This window comes from Trichosurus vulpecula, chromosome 1 (genome assembly GCF_011100635.1).
Source record: "Trichosurus vulpecula isolate mTriVul1 chromosome 1, mTriVul1.pri, whole genome shotgun sequence".
Classification (NCBI taxonomy): domain Eukaryota; kingdom Metazoa; phylum Chordata; class Mammalia; order Diprotodontia; family Phalangeridae; genus Trichosurus; species Trichosurus vulpecula.
The window spans coordinates 23,982,301-23,999,107 of record NC_050573.1 but is presented as its reverse complement, the minus strand read 5'-3'; the positions used below and the strand labels follow the sequence as shown (position 1 = coordinate 23,999,107).

The following is a 16,807-nucleotide window of genomic DNA, read 5'->3' as shown; positions in this document are numbered from 1 at the left end:
TTGTTGTTCAGTGGTTTCAGTGGTGTCTCACTCTTCATGACCCCATTTTAAAATTTTCTTGGCAAAGATACTGGAGTGGTTTGCCACTGCCTTCTCCAGCTCATTTTACATATGAGGAAACTGAGGCAAACAGGGATAAGTGACTTGCCCAGGCTCACACAGCTAGTCTGAGTCCATTTTTTTTTCTTGCTTTTTGACAGGGCAGTTGGGGTTAAGTGACTTGCCCAAGGTCACACAGCTAGCTAGTACATGTGTCAAGTGTCCGAGGCCGGATTTGAACTCAGGTCCTCCTGACTCCAGGGCCGGCACTCTACTGACTGCGCCACCTAGCTGCCCCCTCAGTCCATATTTGAACTCAGGAAGATGTCTTCCTGACTCCAGGCCCAGAACTCTATCCACTGTACCACCCCTCCCTAAAGTCTCAATCTGCACTCAGAATCTAATGGCCTCTCGGTCAGGGGCTGGGTAGCATGTTTCATCATGAGTGATGGAATTCTTTTGAAAGAGATGTGCCAATCACCTGTGGTGAGCTTTGGGCAACCAGAAACAAGGTATTGGATGAGGCTGATAAATCCTCTCTGGCCGACTTGATCAGGGGTATGTCTTACTATTAACAAGTGTGGCAGTCTGGATCCAAATGTAAATTTTCCCAAACAAAACCACTGTGTCGAGTGATCTTTCTAGGCATCTGTCAATGGAGCCCTATCTACAAACTCAAATTCCTTCTTATATGTTACTGGTCATTTTTCCACCTTCACAGAAAACTCCAGGAGAAAATATAAAAATATTGAAAATTTTCATGTTGTTTTAAAAAGGATTGTCATCTTATCCTATTTGCCAAAGAGGCTGGTGTCTCCAAGTCCTCCATTGTGATACAGGACAAGCCCTATAACAGTATGAGGATAGGCCTTGTGATTTCATTAGGGACCTCTCTGGTAAGGAAATTCATCCTAATTCGGGTCAGCTCTTTCTCAGCCACCTGTTACTATTAGAGATTACTTTAGACTACTGAGAAGTGAACTGAGTTGGCCAGAGGCGTGCAGCTAAACTTGCCTCCGAGTATCTTAGCTCCAAGGCAGGCTCTGTCTCCATTCCACCATGGCCATACCATAAACACCATTGCAGCCATGAAAATCTGCCCAGTGCTCCCCAAAACTGAAGCCCGGATTGCTGTACTTAACCACGTGTGTGTAACATTTCCCAAAGTAGGCATGCTGCCAAACTTAGGAAGAAGGAGGGTCTGAATCTGGGGAAGTTCCCTGGGAAGCAGGAAGTGAGTAAAGAGCTATCAGGTTAGTCGGCAGCTTTGAGGACACTTCTTCCCCCACACCGTCCTCCCTTGTTCCTTAGGTCCCTCATCGTTATCAGAGAAGTCTGGGTCTGGGGTGGCACAAACACTGGATTTGAGTCTAAGGCCTTGGACTGAGTCCTGTCTACCTGGGTAACAGCAGTCAACGTTTTTTTAACCTCCAGGGCCTCAGTCGTCTCATCTGTAAAAGGAGGCTGTTGTGAAGAGAACCGCTTTACGCTTTGGATATATTATTTTTCTTTCTCTTCCTCCTTCCCTCCCTCTCTCGTCCTTTCTCACTCCCTCTCTCCCCACTTCTCTCCCCCTCTGTCACCCCAACTTGTACCCACCTCTCTCTATACTACTATTAACTATTATAACCCTTTGAGGGTGGCTAGGTGGTAAAGTGGATAGAACCCGCGGGTCCAGTGTCAAGAAGACTCATCGGGAGTTCAAATCTGGCCCCAGGCACTAGCTGTGAGACTCTGGGAGTGTTACTCGATCTTTGTCTGCCTCAGTGTTCTCCTTTTTAAAATGGGGACAATAATAGCCCGTACCTCCCAGGGCTGTTGGAAGGCTCAAATGAGATGATATATGTAAAGTGCTTCACAAGCCATAAAACACTTTATAAATACTGTTGTTCAGTTGTGTCTGACTCTCCTTTATAAATATGTTGTCGTTCAGTTGTATCTGACTCTCCGTGACCCCATTTGGGGTCTTCTGGGCAAAGATACTGGAGCAATTTGCCATTTCCTTCTCCAGCTCATTTTACTGATGAGGAAACTGAGGCAAACAGGATGAAGTGACTCGTCCAGGGTCACACAGCTAGGAAGTGTCTGAGGCCAGATTTGAAATCAGGTCCCCCTGACTCCAGACCTAGAGCTCTGTGCCTGATCGTGCCACTTAGCTGCCCAAAGTCACTAAACTGTGCCTATTCTTTATCGTAGACATCCAAGAAAGAGGAAAAGGACCCGTATGTACAAAACCGTTTATACCAGTTCTTTTTGTAGTTGCAAAAAAATGGAAGCTAAGAGACTGTCCACTTATTGGGGCATATAGGAATATAGGAAATGATAAAATGGACAGACGTTTCAGAGAAAACTGGAAAGACCCGTATGAAGCGACACACAGTGAAGTGAGGGCAAAAGGGAGAACAATTTACTAACATTAATTTGTATTCAGGTTTTTAAAAATAGCATTCATATAAGCCGTTATCTTGTTTGATTTTCAGAGCACCCTGTGAGTCACTGTCACCTAGCTAATAAGTGTCTGATGCAGGATTTTGAACTCGGGTCTTCCCGACTCCAGGGCTGACACTTTTTCCCCTATGCCACTTAACTGCCAGGTTGACAACTATTTGTTTCCTCTCCCAACCACCTGATACCCCAACCCCCCAAAAAGAAAAACCAAACCTTGGTAAAGACTGTTCAATCAAGCAAATTCCCACAGTTGCCTCCGCTTCCAAAAATGTGACAACACCATAAACAAAAACAGCTTTAAAAACTTGAGAATTCTTACCAAGCAATGACAAGCCATGATTCCAGAGGACAAACAGGAAACCCAATGACGCCCACCTGACAGGTGACCACTGGACTCCAAATACAGAATCAAGACATACATTTTTCAGACGTGGCCAAGGTGAGAATTAGTTTTTCTGGGCTGGCCATACGTATTATGAGGTTCTGTTTTTGTTGGTGGTGGTGATGGTGGTTCAATAGGAAATGGGGAGAAGGGAAAATCAATGCTGGTCAACTAAGAAAAAAAGTAAGAAAATTAAATTTCTTAAAGCTCTTAGAGGACAGAGGCTTATTTTTGTCTTGGCATTCCCAGCCTGGTCCCTTGGAAAGTCAGCAATCATTTATTAAGCGCCTACTGCATGCGGGGTGCTGGGGATACAAAGAAAGCCTTAATCATCTAAGGCCCCTGACCTTAAGGAACCCACAGTCTAATGGTGAAGACTATAATAATTACTAGTTTTTATAAAGTGCTTTAAGGTTTGTTCAGTCGTGTCTGACCCTTTGTGACCCCTTTTGGGGTTTTCTTGGCAATATAATGGAGTGGTTTGCTATTTCCTCCATATTTTACAGATGAGGAAACTGAGTCAAACAGGGTTAAGTGACTTCCCAGGGTCACACAGCCAGTAAGTGTCTCTGAGGCCGGATTTGAGCTCAGGAACAAGTGTCAGGAATGACTCCAGGCCTGGCGCTCTGTGCACTATGGCGCGCCCTAGCGGCCCCTGCTTTAAGCTTTACAGAGCACTCATTTATCGTCTTTTATACAGATAAGAAATAGAAAATACACATAGTGGGCGCCTAATAAGTGTTTCCTGATTAATTGCTGAAACATTAGAGGTCATCTGGGCCACACCCCACATGCAAAGTGAGGCTTGGAGGGGTCACGTGTGCGGCTCAAGGTCTCACAGGTGCTACTCATTAGCATAGTCTGCAATAGCGTCCCTCGCTCCATAAGCCCCCCGGGGAACGCCCCCTTCGTCATGAACCCCACCCTCACGTCGGGCGCGCGCATCTTTTACCTGCGCCTGCGCACATCTCGTGTTTTACCCTTCGCCTCAGGCTGCCACCGCGGCCCGGGGTCACGTGGCCATCGTACCTGAGGAGTAAAAGCTGAGAGCCCGCGAGGCCTGAAGAGGAGTAGGGGGCGGGGGAAATGAGGCGCCAATAGGGAAAGGCGTCGGAGGGCACGTGAGGAAGAGCGAGCCAATCTCCTTTCCGGTGCCCCGCCCACTTGCCTAGGATCCGCGATTGCGCGCACGAGGCGGGATCACGTGGTGAAGGAAGGTAAATATCGCCACGTGGCGCCGACCTGCCCTTCTGCCTTATGCCTGCTCTGGTCAGGTCTTTTGAGCTGCTTACTCTCTTGGAGAGTAGTGCGTAGGGTGCCAGGTAAATAGTTACTGTGGTCCCAAGATTGACCCCCCCCCCAGTAATTAAAATTCATAAATCACTTTAAGGTTGGCAAACTATGATGATAGGATGCTCAAGCCCTTCAAAGTAGTTTCTCCTAATGATGTTGCATTTTTGGACGTGGCCGTTGAGGGGATTGTTTTGCTTGATTGAATAGTCCCTCCTAGGGCTTGGTGTTTCTTTTGGGGGTGGGATAGGTGGGAGGCAGAGAAATGTTTGGCAGTTGTGGGGGGGCATAAGGGAGCAAGTATTGGAGTCACTGCCCCGGTCAACCGCTCTTTGAATGAAATGGAAATTCTTCGATTTGGCCTTTCAAAGCCTTTTATCATCTAGCTTCAGCCTACCTCCTATAAAACTAGGCGTGGCCATTTCAATGCTAGCACCAAAGAGATAAAAGAAAAAGGAAACACAGACAGATAGATAGATAGATGACAAATATTATATGTAATATTTATAGTAACTCTTTTTGTGGTGGTGTTGAGGGGGAGAAAACCAGGGATTTGGGAATCCCAAAACAAAATTCCTAGGGCAAGGTTGCCTGGAATGAATTCGTGGACTCAAGCGTTCTTTAAGTCAAGGTGGCAAAGATTTATTAGGCTTTACAGCAGGCAAGAATTCTTAGGGAACCTGCAACCTTAGAGGGGTGCAGGGGAAGTTTTTATAAAAAGGTTTGGGGGGGGTAACATGTGAATTAGGTGTTTTGGCATGGGATTGGGAGTGGTTAAGGCATGGTTAAGGAGTGGTTAGTTCTTAAAGGAACATACACATTTAGTATCTACTGAGCAAGTGTATTACCCAGAGTTCACTGGGAAATAGCCCAAGGTGGGGCTACTAGGGGGTGTGTTTTTTACTGTGAAGCATCACTAAGTTAACTATTGGTCAGAGCTAAAGCGGAATCTCTGTATAGTTTCTAATCTAATGTCTTGTTAGACAAAATACTATGTCTAGGATACATATTAAAAAGGTCAGTAAATAGTAAATATGGTTATGACTCAGTGTACAGTCAATTATCGGCATCCGGAAATCAATCTATAGATAGGCATAGCTGCTTACTGAGGAAGGAGCAGAGATAAGCTGGGGCAAGCTGCCCTTGGCTAGAAAGAGAGACTGCCTGGGACAGAATATGTTTTGAGAGATGGATGTGTTTTGGAATTGGCATTCAGGCACAGGCACCCAAGCAGAGGCTGTTAGAATTAGGGTCCAAGCACAAGCACCCCATCAGTGGCAACAGATCAGAAACCGAATTCCCTCAACTGGGGAATGGCACGGTTGTGATGAAATGCTGTTGTGCTGTGGGAAATGATGAGGGAGGGTGGGTTCAGAAAAAACCTGAGAAGACTTGTGTGAACCGATGGAAAGTGAAGGGAGCAGAACCAGGAGAACATTATACACAGTAGTAGCAATATTGTGAAAGTCCTTTAGTAACTCTACAAATACAATAAACCATGACAATTCCAAAGGACTCATGATGAAAAATGCTATACACCTTGAAATAGAGACTAACGTTGAATGCAGATGAAGCATAATTTTCCCTTTATTTTTCATGTTTTTTCCCCCTTGTTCTGTAGTTTTAGTCATGTCCAACTCTTCTGGACCCATTTGGGGTTTTCTTTTTTTTCCTTTTTTAAAAAAAATTTATTTTTAGTTTTCAACATTCACTTCCATAAAATTTTGAGTTTTAAATTTTCTCCCCCCTCCCCAAGATGGCATGTGATCTGATATGGGCTCTACTTACACATTCATATTAAACATATTTTCACATTATTCATGATGTAAAGAAGAATTAGAACTAATGGGAGGAACCGCGAGAAAGAAAAAAACAAAACAACAAAAGAAAAGGAGAGCAAATAGCGTGTTTCCATTGGCATTCAGACTCCAGGTTCTTTCTCTGGATGTGGATAGCATATTCCATTGTGACTCTTTTGGAGCAGTTGGGGTTTTCTTGGCAAAGTTACTGAAGTGGTTTGCCATGTCTTTCTCTGGCTTATTTTTATAAATGAGGAAATTGAAGCAAACAGGGTTAATTGACTTGCCCAGGGTCATACACTAAGTGTCTGAGGCCAGATATGAACTCATAAAGATGAGTGAAAATATTTTCTATGACTCCATATGTATGATGAGTATATATTTCTTGCCTTCTCAATGGGCAGGAGAGGTAGTGAAAGGAGGGAGAAAGTTAAGAACTGAAAATTAGCCAAACTGGTTTCACTACCTTTCCTAACACATGAAATTCAGTTTCCCCTTTCCATGTCTGTCCCCTATGTCCTCTGTCCCCTATACCTGGTATACTTGTCACCATTTTCTTGGAATTTCTAGCTTCCTCCAAAACTCAGTTCGAGGGCTATTTCCTATATATGAAATCTTTCCTGATTGCCCCACAGCAGCTCAGGCCTCTCCACTTTGGCACATTGCAAATTACCTTGAGTGAACTTGGTATATGGTTTTGTATTTAGTTAAATGAGCCCGTGTTGTTCTCTAAAATACTCTTGAGAAAAGAAATGATTTCATTTTTGCCTTTGTAAGATCTTCACCTATTGCAGTGACTGGTACATAATAAAAGATTCAAGTGACAGAGCTGATCATTTGAGCATCTTCTCAGAGCTGGAAGGGACCTCTGAGGACATATAGCAGTAGTCCAGCTCCTTCCTTCTGAAGGATGCTAGATTCTGCAGATGCTACAGCTGGGAGGTCCAGAGGTCCAGAGCTGAGATTCACTTCAGGCCACCCAATAAATAGTTTGTCTCCTGCATCGGACTGTGTGTGCCTGGAGAGCAAGGACTGTGTTTTGCTTTTCTTTGTAACCCCAGCACTCAGCACCATGACTGACATGTAGTAGATGCTTAACAAATGCTGCTTGAGTAAAGTCCAGTTGGGTGGAAGCCTGGAGTTCATAAAGGGAAGCATGAAGTGAACCCGAAAAGATAAATAGGAGCCATTTTGCTAATGGTGCTGAATGCCAAGGTGATGGTTTTGGACAACAGAGCGACAGAGTCAGCAGAACTGAGATTCTAAGAGAGAAGCAGATTAGAGGCAAGGAGACTGGTCAGAAGGCTTTGACACTTGTGTAGTCTGGATTTGATCAGGGCCAGAAAGAGGGTGATGGAGCCTGATTTGAGAGATGTCATAAACCTAAAATTGACAACTAAATGGATGGGGGTGGGGCCAGTGACCGGGAGGAATCAGAGATGAAATGTTTTCTCATTCATTCATCCAACTCACTCTTCCAAGGTCATACTTTTTCCCAGGTGGAAAACCCAAGACTAGAGTGGCTCCCTCCTAGCTCCCAAGACCGGGGTTCACTTGTATCCCACTGGGTGATTTCAGTGTTAAGCATCTTCCCAACTCTGCCTCCCTCTAGATGTCAAGACTTACAGAAGACTCAGCGGTAACAAAACCTCTCTCAGCACAATTCCTGTGTATCTGAGTCCCCAGAGGAGGAAAGAAAAAGCTAGGTACAGGGAGCCTTTCAAGAAGATGCTTTAATGAAGGGGACCATGTGCAGGCCCAGAGGAAGGTGGCTGCTCTGGCAGGGCCGAGGGAGTGGGGAGCCCATTATTTCTTTTCAGCAGTACAGTATTTATTTTTGTTCAAGTTCTTGTGATCTGAGTTGTACGGTGCCTTGGAAAAGCAGATGGCAGCATTTCGGTCACAGTCACAGATGAAGGCCTCACACTCATCATTTTTGCCTGGAGAGGGGAAGATGGAAAGAGGTCTGAGCTACCTGTCAGATGTACCACCATGTGCTAAGAACATCCCTAACTTGTACAATTGACTTGTTATCATAGAATGTCAGGGCTGGGAGGGCCCTTAGAACAGAGAATGTCAGAGCTGGGGAGGGGTGCGGCCTCAGAGCAGGGGATGTCAGGGCTGGGAGGGCCCTTAGAATAGGGAATGACAGAACTGGGAGGGGCCTAAAAGGACACCAAATCCTGCCCTCTCAGTTTGGGAGATAGGGCTTTCCCACCCAGGGGAGGCCTACAGGCCCTCAGGGTAAGTCGAGGCCTAGGGTACACCTACTGCTGCAGGTGATCTCATTCCCAGAACAGCTGTAGGAATAAGTGTTGGTGTAGGGGTTGTCCAGGAGCCACTTGCAACTAGAAAGTTTCTGGGCCTCTGAATAGCACGAGTCATGCACCTGGCAGCACCTGAGGGGAAGGAGAACAATCAGTGCCAAGCCAGGAGCCGCAGGTATGAGCTGGAGGTGCCCAGGGGATGCCACAACACAGGTGGCCACTTTTCCCAGGCCCTTGCCCCAGCCTCCAAGGCCCCATCAGCCTGCAAGGGCAATTTCTCCAGACTTAGCTTCCCCCGACCCCACCCAGATTCTTTCTCTATTTCTTCTTCTGCTAAACGCTGAGACCTTTTGCCTTCCTCCCTTTGCCTGTCTACGGCTCTGGCTCTCCAGCAGGCCAACCAAGTAGGCATCATCCTCGTAGAATTTAGGACAGAGAAAAACAGATTGGGAAGATGGCAATTTTGGGGGGCTGGAGTGGGGAGGACCACAGATTTCAAGCTAGCGGGTGAGAGTTAACCCTCCCCTCATCTGGAAAAGAAACTTTTTGAGGGCTCATTGACTGAATTCAATTGACTGGCTTACTCTTCCCCTAGTGGCTAACCTGGTAATGAGCCTCTCAGAATTTAGCTGGATTGGTCCTACTATTTTCTTGATTTTACATATGGGGAAACTGAGTCTGATAGAGGCTTAAGTGCTTTGCCCAGGGTCACACAGCTAGTAAGTATCTGAGAAGGGATTTGAACATAGGTCTGCCTGACTTCAAGCCCACCACTCTGCCTGATCAGGCATTAAAAAAAAGTACAAAATCTTAGAGCTGGAAGGGACCCAAGGTCAGATTAGTTCAGCCTGTGACACTAACTGTTTACAGAACTAAATTGGCTCCAAGGGCTGAGACCTGAAGCCCATCCACCCTCCTTTTCTTCCCATGGTTACTCACTGGTCAAGCTCATCTACAGGGGTTCCACTCCCGCCAAGGCCACAGTAGCAACCATAATTGTTGTACTCCAGCAGGGGATAACTGTCTGGAATGACGCACTTGATCAGACTTCGAAACTGCCACACTGCTCGGATGCTGACACCATCAACAGCGGTGCCCACTGAAGAGAGGGAGACAGAAGCATAAGTCATCCTGTGGGTGGTGAGGGATTGAGACCAAGGTCATGGACTCAGTCTACAGAATCATGAGGTTTACAGCTGAAACGTCATCCCAGCAGCTAGTTATAAAGGGGCTTAGAACTCACTATCCATAAACTTGTTTGGGAAAAAAATTTTTAATCAGTATTTCAACAGAATGGGTTTCCTTTGAAATCCTGTGTATTTTATTTTGTGCATTAAAAAAAAAAAGATTCTGACAAAGGGACATTGGGCTTCACTAAATTGAGACTGGCCCATGGTCATACACCTGGAGGTGCTGTTTGGTGTACTGAAAAGCTTACTGGATCTGGAGTCAGGAGCATCCCAATTCTGACCACCAGGACTAACTACCGGATATCACTCACTTGACTATGACACTTCTGGACTAAAACAAAACTAATAAAAAAAAAAAACTTTCAGTGGCCACCTGTTGCCTCTAGGATAAAAGAAAAATCCTCAACTGGACATTTAAAGACCACCACAATATTGTTGTTCATTAGCATCTGATTCTTCATGACCCCATTTGAGGTTTTTTTGGCAGAGATATCAGAGTGGTTTGCCTTTGCCTACTCCAGCTCATTTTACAGTTGAGGAAACTGAGGCAAATGGTGAAGTGACTTGCCCAGGGTCACACAGCTAGGAAGTGTCTGAAGGTAGATTTGAAATCAGGAAAATGAGTCTTCCTGATTCCATGCCTGGCACTCTGTCTACTGTGCCACCTAGCTACTGTACTGCAGTATAGCTCCTATCTATTTTTCTGACATTATTTTAAAAATTCAATTTTATTTTCAATTCCGTATTCTCTCCTTCCCACATCTCCTTCTTCCTTTAGAGAAAGTAAGGGAAAAAAACTTTACAAATATTTGTAGTTGAGCAAAACAAATTCCCACATCAGCCATATCCATAAAATATATATATATATATATATATGCATGTATGTGTATATACATACACATACACACATGCCTCAGTCTATCAGCTCTCTATCTGGAAGTGGGTAGTCTGTTTCATCCTGAGTTCTTTGGGATTGTGACAAGAGTTTTTTGCACATATGTGTCCTTTTCCTCCTTCTTTGATATCTATAGGGTATACACCTAGTAGCTAGGTCAAAAGGGATGGACAGTTTGATAGTTTTTTAGGCAGTTCCAATTGTCCTCCAGAATGGCTAGACCCATTCACAATTCTACCAACAGTTCGTTAACAGTTTGTACCTGTTTTCCCACAGCCCTTCCAGCATTTGTAATTTTCCTTTTGTGTCAACTTTGCCAATCAGAGGGCTATGAGGTAGAACCTCGAGAGTCATTTTAATTTGTATTTTCCTAATTTTTAGTGAGAGCATTTTTTCATGTGGCTATTGATAGCCTGGATTTCTTCTTCAAGTTTCAATTAATTTAGTAAACTCTCTGGGGATTTCTAAATTAACCATCATATTTTCTGTAAAAAGAAATAATTTTGTTTTCTCATTCCTTCAATTTCTTTTTCTTATTGAAATAGCCAGCATTTCTAGAAATACTACAGATAATGCTGGCTCTTGGTTTTCCATAGATACAACTTATAGTTTTAAAGAAAGCTTTGTTTATTCCTATACTTTTTGGTGTTTTTAACAGGAGTAGGTGTTGTACCTTGTCAGAAGGCTTTTCTGCATTTATTGTCGTAATCATATGATTTTTGTTACCTTTCTTATCAGTATGGTCAACTACCTTTATAGTTTCCTAATACTGAATCAGCCCTGCATTCCTGGTATAAATCCAGCCTGGTCATAATGCATAATGTTTGTGATATGTTGCTCTAGTCTCCTTGTTAATTTTTTATTTAAAATTTCTACATCAATATTCATTAGGAATATAAATCTAGGTGTCAAGTGTGAGGACCAGAGTGAAGGCCAGTTTGGCTACATCAGAGAGTATGGGAGGGAAAGTGATGTCCAGCGAGGATAAATAGATATGTTAGGATCATGTGGTGAAGGGGTTTAGAATCCAAACAGATTTATTGCTTTATCCTAGAGGTAACAACACGTCAGCCACAGATTTGATTGAGTAGGAGTAGTATTATTAAATTATAATAATAACTAAAATTGAGATAATAATAATAATAAATTAACACAATACCTGGCACACAGCAAGTGCTATATAATTCCCCCCAAATCCTCCCCCGCCAATAGCTTCCTTATTACTGTTAAGGACACCACCATCCTGCCCACACCCCAGGCTCACAACCTAGGAGTCCTCTTGGATTCCTCATTATCTTTCACCCCCTCCCCCCACATCCAAGCCGTTGCTGAGGCTTTTGCAGTATCTCTCAAATATACCCCCCTTTCTTCTCTGACATTGCCACACCTCATCACCTCCCAACTGGAACATTTGAACAGTTTCTGGTGAGTCTTCCTGCCTCAAGTCTCTCCTCACTCCAATCCTGCCTCCATTCAGCCACCAAAGGGATTTTCCTGAAGTGCAGATCTAATCATATCGTGCCCCTACTTAATAAAGGCCAGTGACTCCCTATCACCTCCAGGATCAAATACAAAATGCTCTGTTTAGCATTCAAGGCCCTTCTGAACCCAGCCCCCTCCCCCCTTTCCAGGTCTTCTGACACCTCACTCCCCAGCACCAACTCTTCCCTCCAGTGACATTGGCCTCGTGGCTGTTCCACGAGCAAGACCCTCCATGTCCTGGCTCTGGGAGTTTTCACTGTCTGTTCTTCATCCCTGCAGCCTTCTTCTTCCTCATCTCCACCTGGCTTCCTTTAAATCCCAACTAAAATCCCCTTTCCTGGAAGCCTTTCCCAGCCCCTCTTAAATCCAGTGCCTTCCTGCTTTATTATTTTCACTAATCCTGTCAATACAGCCTTTTTATACCTATTTATTTGCTTGTTGTTTGACCCTGAGCTCCTTGAGGGCAGAGGGTTTTGCTTCTTATGTCTCCCCAGCCCTCAGCACAGGGCCTGTTTATTGACTGACCAGCTCAACAATTCCTGGTGTACCATGAGTTTAAGTGACTCACCCAGGGTTGCACAGCCTGGACGACTCACATCTAGGTTGTCTTGACTCTTAGACCAGCTAAATATCCACCATGCGTCACTGCCGCCTCCCAGTTATTTAATTACATCAAATCAATAGCTCCTTCTACTGCACCCTGAAGTTTGCAAAGATGTTATACTTTCTTCACAATAGCCCCAGGAGGCAGGTATTGCAACTGTGAGTATCCAGGTTTTCTATTACAGCAGAGGACAATGATGTACACGATAACCCATGATCAGCTGTGAATGACTCAGCTCTTCTCCAAAATACAGTGATCCAAGACAATGCCAAAGGACTCATGATGGAAAATGCATCCACCTCCAGAGAAAGAACTGATGGAGTCTGAATGCAGATCAAAGCAGACTTTTTTTTTAACTTTCTTTGTTTTGTTTTGTTTTTTTGGTCTATGTTTTCTTTCACAACATGACAATATGGAAATATGTCTTGCATGACTACACATGTATAACCTATATCAAATTGCTCCCCTTCTCAATGAAGGGGATGGGGAGAGAGGGAGAGAATTTGTAACTCCCATCACGAGTCCTTTGGAGTTGTCTTAGATCACTGGTGATTATTATACAATGTTAACTGTTGCTGTGTGCAATGTGGAACTCAAAATTTTGAAAAAGAATATTGAAAACTTTTTACATGTAATTGGGGAAAAAGAAATACTTTTTAACAAAGAATTAAATTGTTAAAAATTTAAATAATAAATAATTATAAATAAAAATTTAAAAATTAAATAATTAAATTTTTAAAAAAGAATTAAAGAAAAAAGAAAAAGGACAGAAGAGGACATTGAAGGTCTGAGAGGCTCTGGGACTTAAGTGTAATCACATAGTTCATAAGTGTGTGAGGTAGGGTTTGAACTCAGGTCGAAGGATGATGACGATTAATAATAATAATTAGTAATTATATAATGCTTAAGTTTTGTAAAGCACTTCATGAATATTAGGTGATCCTCAGAACAAGTCCATGACAGGTACCATTGCTGCCATTCCTGTTTGACAGATGAGAACACTGAGGCCGGCTGAGCTCACTTGCTCGGGGTTACGCAGCTAGGAAGCATCAGAGGCAGGATTCAAACTCAGCTCTTCTCATCTACTGTCCAGTACTGCAGCCACTGGGGCCTCCACACTGCCTGCCTCCAGTTTAGAACTAAGTCTAGTCCCTCTCCTCTGCTTTAAGAACTGGAAGGGACCCTAGAGGCCATTGGGTCTGTGACTTTACTGGGAAGGAATCAGAAGTCCCCAGAGGGAAGGGAGGTGATTTATCCAAGGTAAATGAGCCAGGTTGAGCCTAGATGTGCCAATGTGATAGCCCAGTTCATCTGGATCAGAGGACTGGGGTCACATACCAGAGCTGCCACTTACTACCTTCTAGTCCTCAGTCTCTTCGTCTGTCAAACATCTCTCTTCCAGCCCAGAGCCTGTGAAGGTGAAGAAACTGGGGCTAATTTGCCTCAAACCAGAGCCAGGAGTTCTCTTGGAAGCCCTCTCTCTCCAAATCTTGTGCCCTTCCCCTGAGAGTGGACTGCTCTGCCTGCCTGCCTGCCTGCCTGCCTGCCTGCCTGCCTGTCTGTCTGTCTTTCCCCTTAGCCACCCTGGCCTCAGACCGGCCTCCAGCACCCAGGGGAGCTCTCACAATGCCTTACCTGCCAAGAAGACGGCCAGGAGGAGGGGATGCATTCTGTTCTCAGGGAAGGTGAACAAAAGTGAAGAACAGGCTGCCATGGGGCCTGCCTTCTTATAGCTGTCCCACAGTGATAAGGCGGTAATGTTTGTTCTCCTCTCTGCCAGCTCCTTTCGCTGGCTTTGATTGGTCCTTCTGAGAAATACTTAAGTTGAGGTCCAGGCTAGGGTTTGTTAAAAAAAAACATTACACGTGCAATCAACATTGGTAGATCCTGATCCATACCTACCACATGTGCCTACCATATGTACACACTGTACCCATGAATACATCAACAGAGATAGGGACAGAACTAGACCTGGGGATTTCGATGCAGAGGGAACCCTGTTTGCTCCTCAAGGCAGGTGGCATCTCTGTCATGGAGAAGGGTCTGGGGCACCGAAGTTTATGTGACTTGTCCAGGGTCCCACAGCACTGACTCAGGTTTTCCTGACTCCAAGGACAAACATTATTCCCCAGGCCCCACTGCCTCTAATCCAGAATTAAATACAAAAATTAAATTAAATACAAAATATTAATGCAAAAAATAAAATGAAAGCAAACTGCACGTTGAAACCTGCGGTTTCATATACAATCCTCCTTTTCTGTTCTATTATGTATATGGAGGTGCCCATCTTATTTGGTGTTTTTGAAATTCAGAATAAAAGATTTTAAATTAAAAGCAAAGTAAATGCCAATAATTCTCGAGAGGGAAATTACATACATGAAATATACACATGAAATACTCACCATCCCCCTTCCCCCATCCTTTTCTGACTCTCAGCTCTTTTTCCATAAGGGGATTGTTTCAGGTGGGTCAGAGGCTCTGGGGCTTGGATCTCGGCCCCTTAAATCCCCATAAGCACAAGACCAGCTTTGAAGTTGTCCAAGCACCCACACATCCCATCCAGGGGACAAAAACTCAGGATCCCCAGGGAACTTTGGGGGAAGGCATTGCCCCGAGGCCACTTTCACCATACCCCTCTCCACCTGGAACAAAGAGAAGGGGCTGAGATGAGATCTTGAGAGACAGAATAGGAAATCCAGGCTCTACCACAAGCCCCCGATCTCAGCTTGGGTCAAAGAGGAAGGTCCCCCAGTTTACCTGAGTGTCACCTTGGGACTTGAGGGCTGGAAGCTGTGAACTGAACTGGAGAGTGAGCCCAGAGAGGAAGAAAGAACCAATGACTGTGGTTCTCTCTCTTTGAGACTCAGTTTCCTAATATGGGCTGGATGGCCTCCAAGTTCTTCCAGCTCTGGGTCTCATAATCTTACAGGTGCCAGGAGGAGGAAACGCTCAAGGGGCCAGGAACCCTTCAAAAACAACCAGGTCTTGTCTAGGCACCCCATTACCTTTAGAGAGCAGCCAGGCAAAATTCCTGCGATGCCTATACAGTCAGCCACATTTGTGGGGTCATCAGGACGCTGCTGTTCTCCTCCCTTGCACTGGAAAAATACATGGGCCTTAAATCCTACATTCACTGGTCCCAGGGACCCCAAATTCATAGGATTCGAGACTAGGGTGGACCTCAGCGGTCATCTAGTCCAGCTCCTTTAAGGTCCAGAAGAGTGACATGGCTTGACTAGTGTCATAGAGTGGGTAAGAGCCTGTTCCTTTGTTTTCTGACTCCAAATCTAGGGCCCTGTCTCTACCACACAGTTACTTGGAATCAGCTCTAGATACCTTAATGTTCATAAAGCCCTTTACAAATATCATCTTATTGAATCCTAACAATTTTGGGAAGTAGGGGTTGTTATTATCATCATTTTTAGAGAGGAGGAAGTTGAGACTGTCGGAAGTTAAGTGACTTGCCCAAGGTCACACAACTAACACGTGTTTGAGGCTGGAATTGAACTCAGGTCTTCCTGTGTCACCAGGCAGTCACAACATCACAAGTCTTATGTGAAAGTTAAGTTTATTACAAGAGAAATGAACATGCATGTGGAACCCAAAGAGTTCACATCTGACTCAATCAATAAACATTTATTAAGTGCCTACTATGTGCTAGGTACTGTGCTAAGCAATCTGGAGACACAAAAAGACAGTCCCTGCCCTCAAGGGCATTTGAACCCAGGACCTTTGGAGGTCTATGCCTTTTTGTTTCTCTAGAAATATTAAGAAATATTATTAGTGAATTACTAGTGGACTTCCTTAATATTCTCTAGCAACATTAAGAAAAACTTGCCCTTGGAAAGAACAGAGAAGAGGTAGGACAAAAGGCCTTTCTTAAGAAATTGGATTAAGATTAAAGATTTCAAATTGAGATTTGGAACCAAATGACCTGACAAAGAATGACTTGTGGCTTCTTTACATATTGCTTGCTAAGAGTTTGGTACATAGTAGGAACTTTCCTTCCCTCTGGGCCTTGCTATAGACCCACCTAAAGGCCTTCTCTGTGTTCGTCCCTTTAAGAGATAAGTCCAAAGACACTCACCCTTCTCCATTTAAAAAGGACTAAGATATCTGGGGAGAGATCTCTTTGTTCATTCCTGGAGAATATTTGAATGGAATGGTCCAGAAAGGGATGAGACAGTGTCCACAAAACTATTCTGTAATGTTGACCCCAAACTGTATTTTTCCATATTGTGATTTCCTTCTTTAAGATTCTGAAGAACAGCATGGGCCCTGGAGTCCAGAGTACCTGAGTTCAAATCCAGCCTCAGACACTTACTAGCCATACCACTCTGGGTAAATCACTTAATCCTGATAGCCTCAAAAAACAAAAACAAACAAACAAAAAAAGATTCCAAAAAACATT

At 44.2% G+C, this 16,807-nt stretch overlaps 1 protein-coding gene across 1 annotated transcript; it reads right to left on the bottom strand.

Annotated features, from left to right (window-relative positions):
- Positions 1 to 7,764: 7,764 nt before the first annotated feature.
- Positions 7,765 to 14,110, bottom strand: PLA2G1B (phospholipase A2 group IB). The gene is made up of 4 exons (XM_036761388.1): positions 14,032 to 14,110; positions 9,165 to 9,324; positions 8,230 to 8,357; positions 7,765 to 7,898 (listed from the first exon to the last, which is right to left on the bottom strand). The coding sequence occupies exons 1-4, from the start codon at positions 14,108 to 14,110 to the stop codon at positions 7,765 to 7,767; spliced, it is 501 nt and encodes a 166-aa protein (XP_036617283.1).
- Positions 14,111 to 16,807: the final 2,697 nt, after the last annotated feature.

Excerpts from the sequence above, each read along its gene's own strand:
- PLA2G1B (XM_036761388.1), bottom strand. The coding sequence starts at position 14,110 with ATGGCAGCCTGTTCTTCACTTTTGTTCACCTTCCCTGAGAACAGAATG. Across the intron at positions 9,325-14,031 it reads CCTGGCCGTCTTCTTGGCAG|TGGGCACCGCTGTTGATGGT; the intron begins GTAAGGCATTGT and ends CCCTCTCTTCAG. Across the intron at positions 7,899-8,229 it reads GAATGAGATCACCTGCAGCA|GCAAAAATGATGAGTGTGAG; the intron begins GTAGGTGTACCC and ends TCCCCTCTCCAG.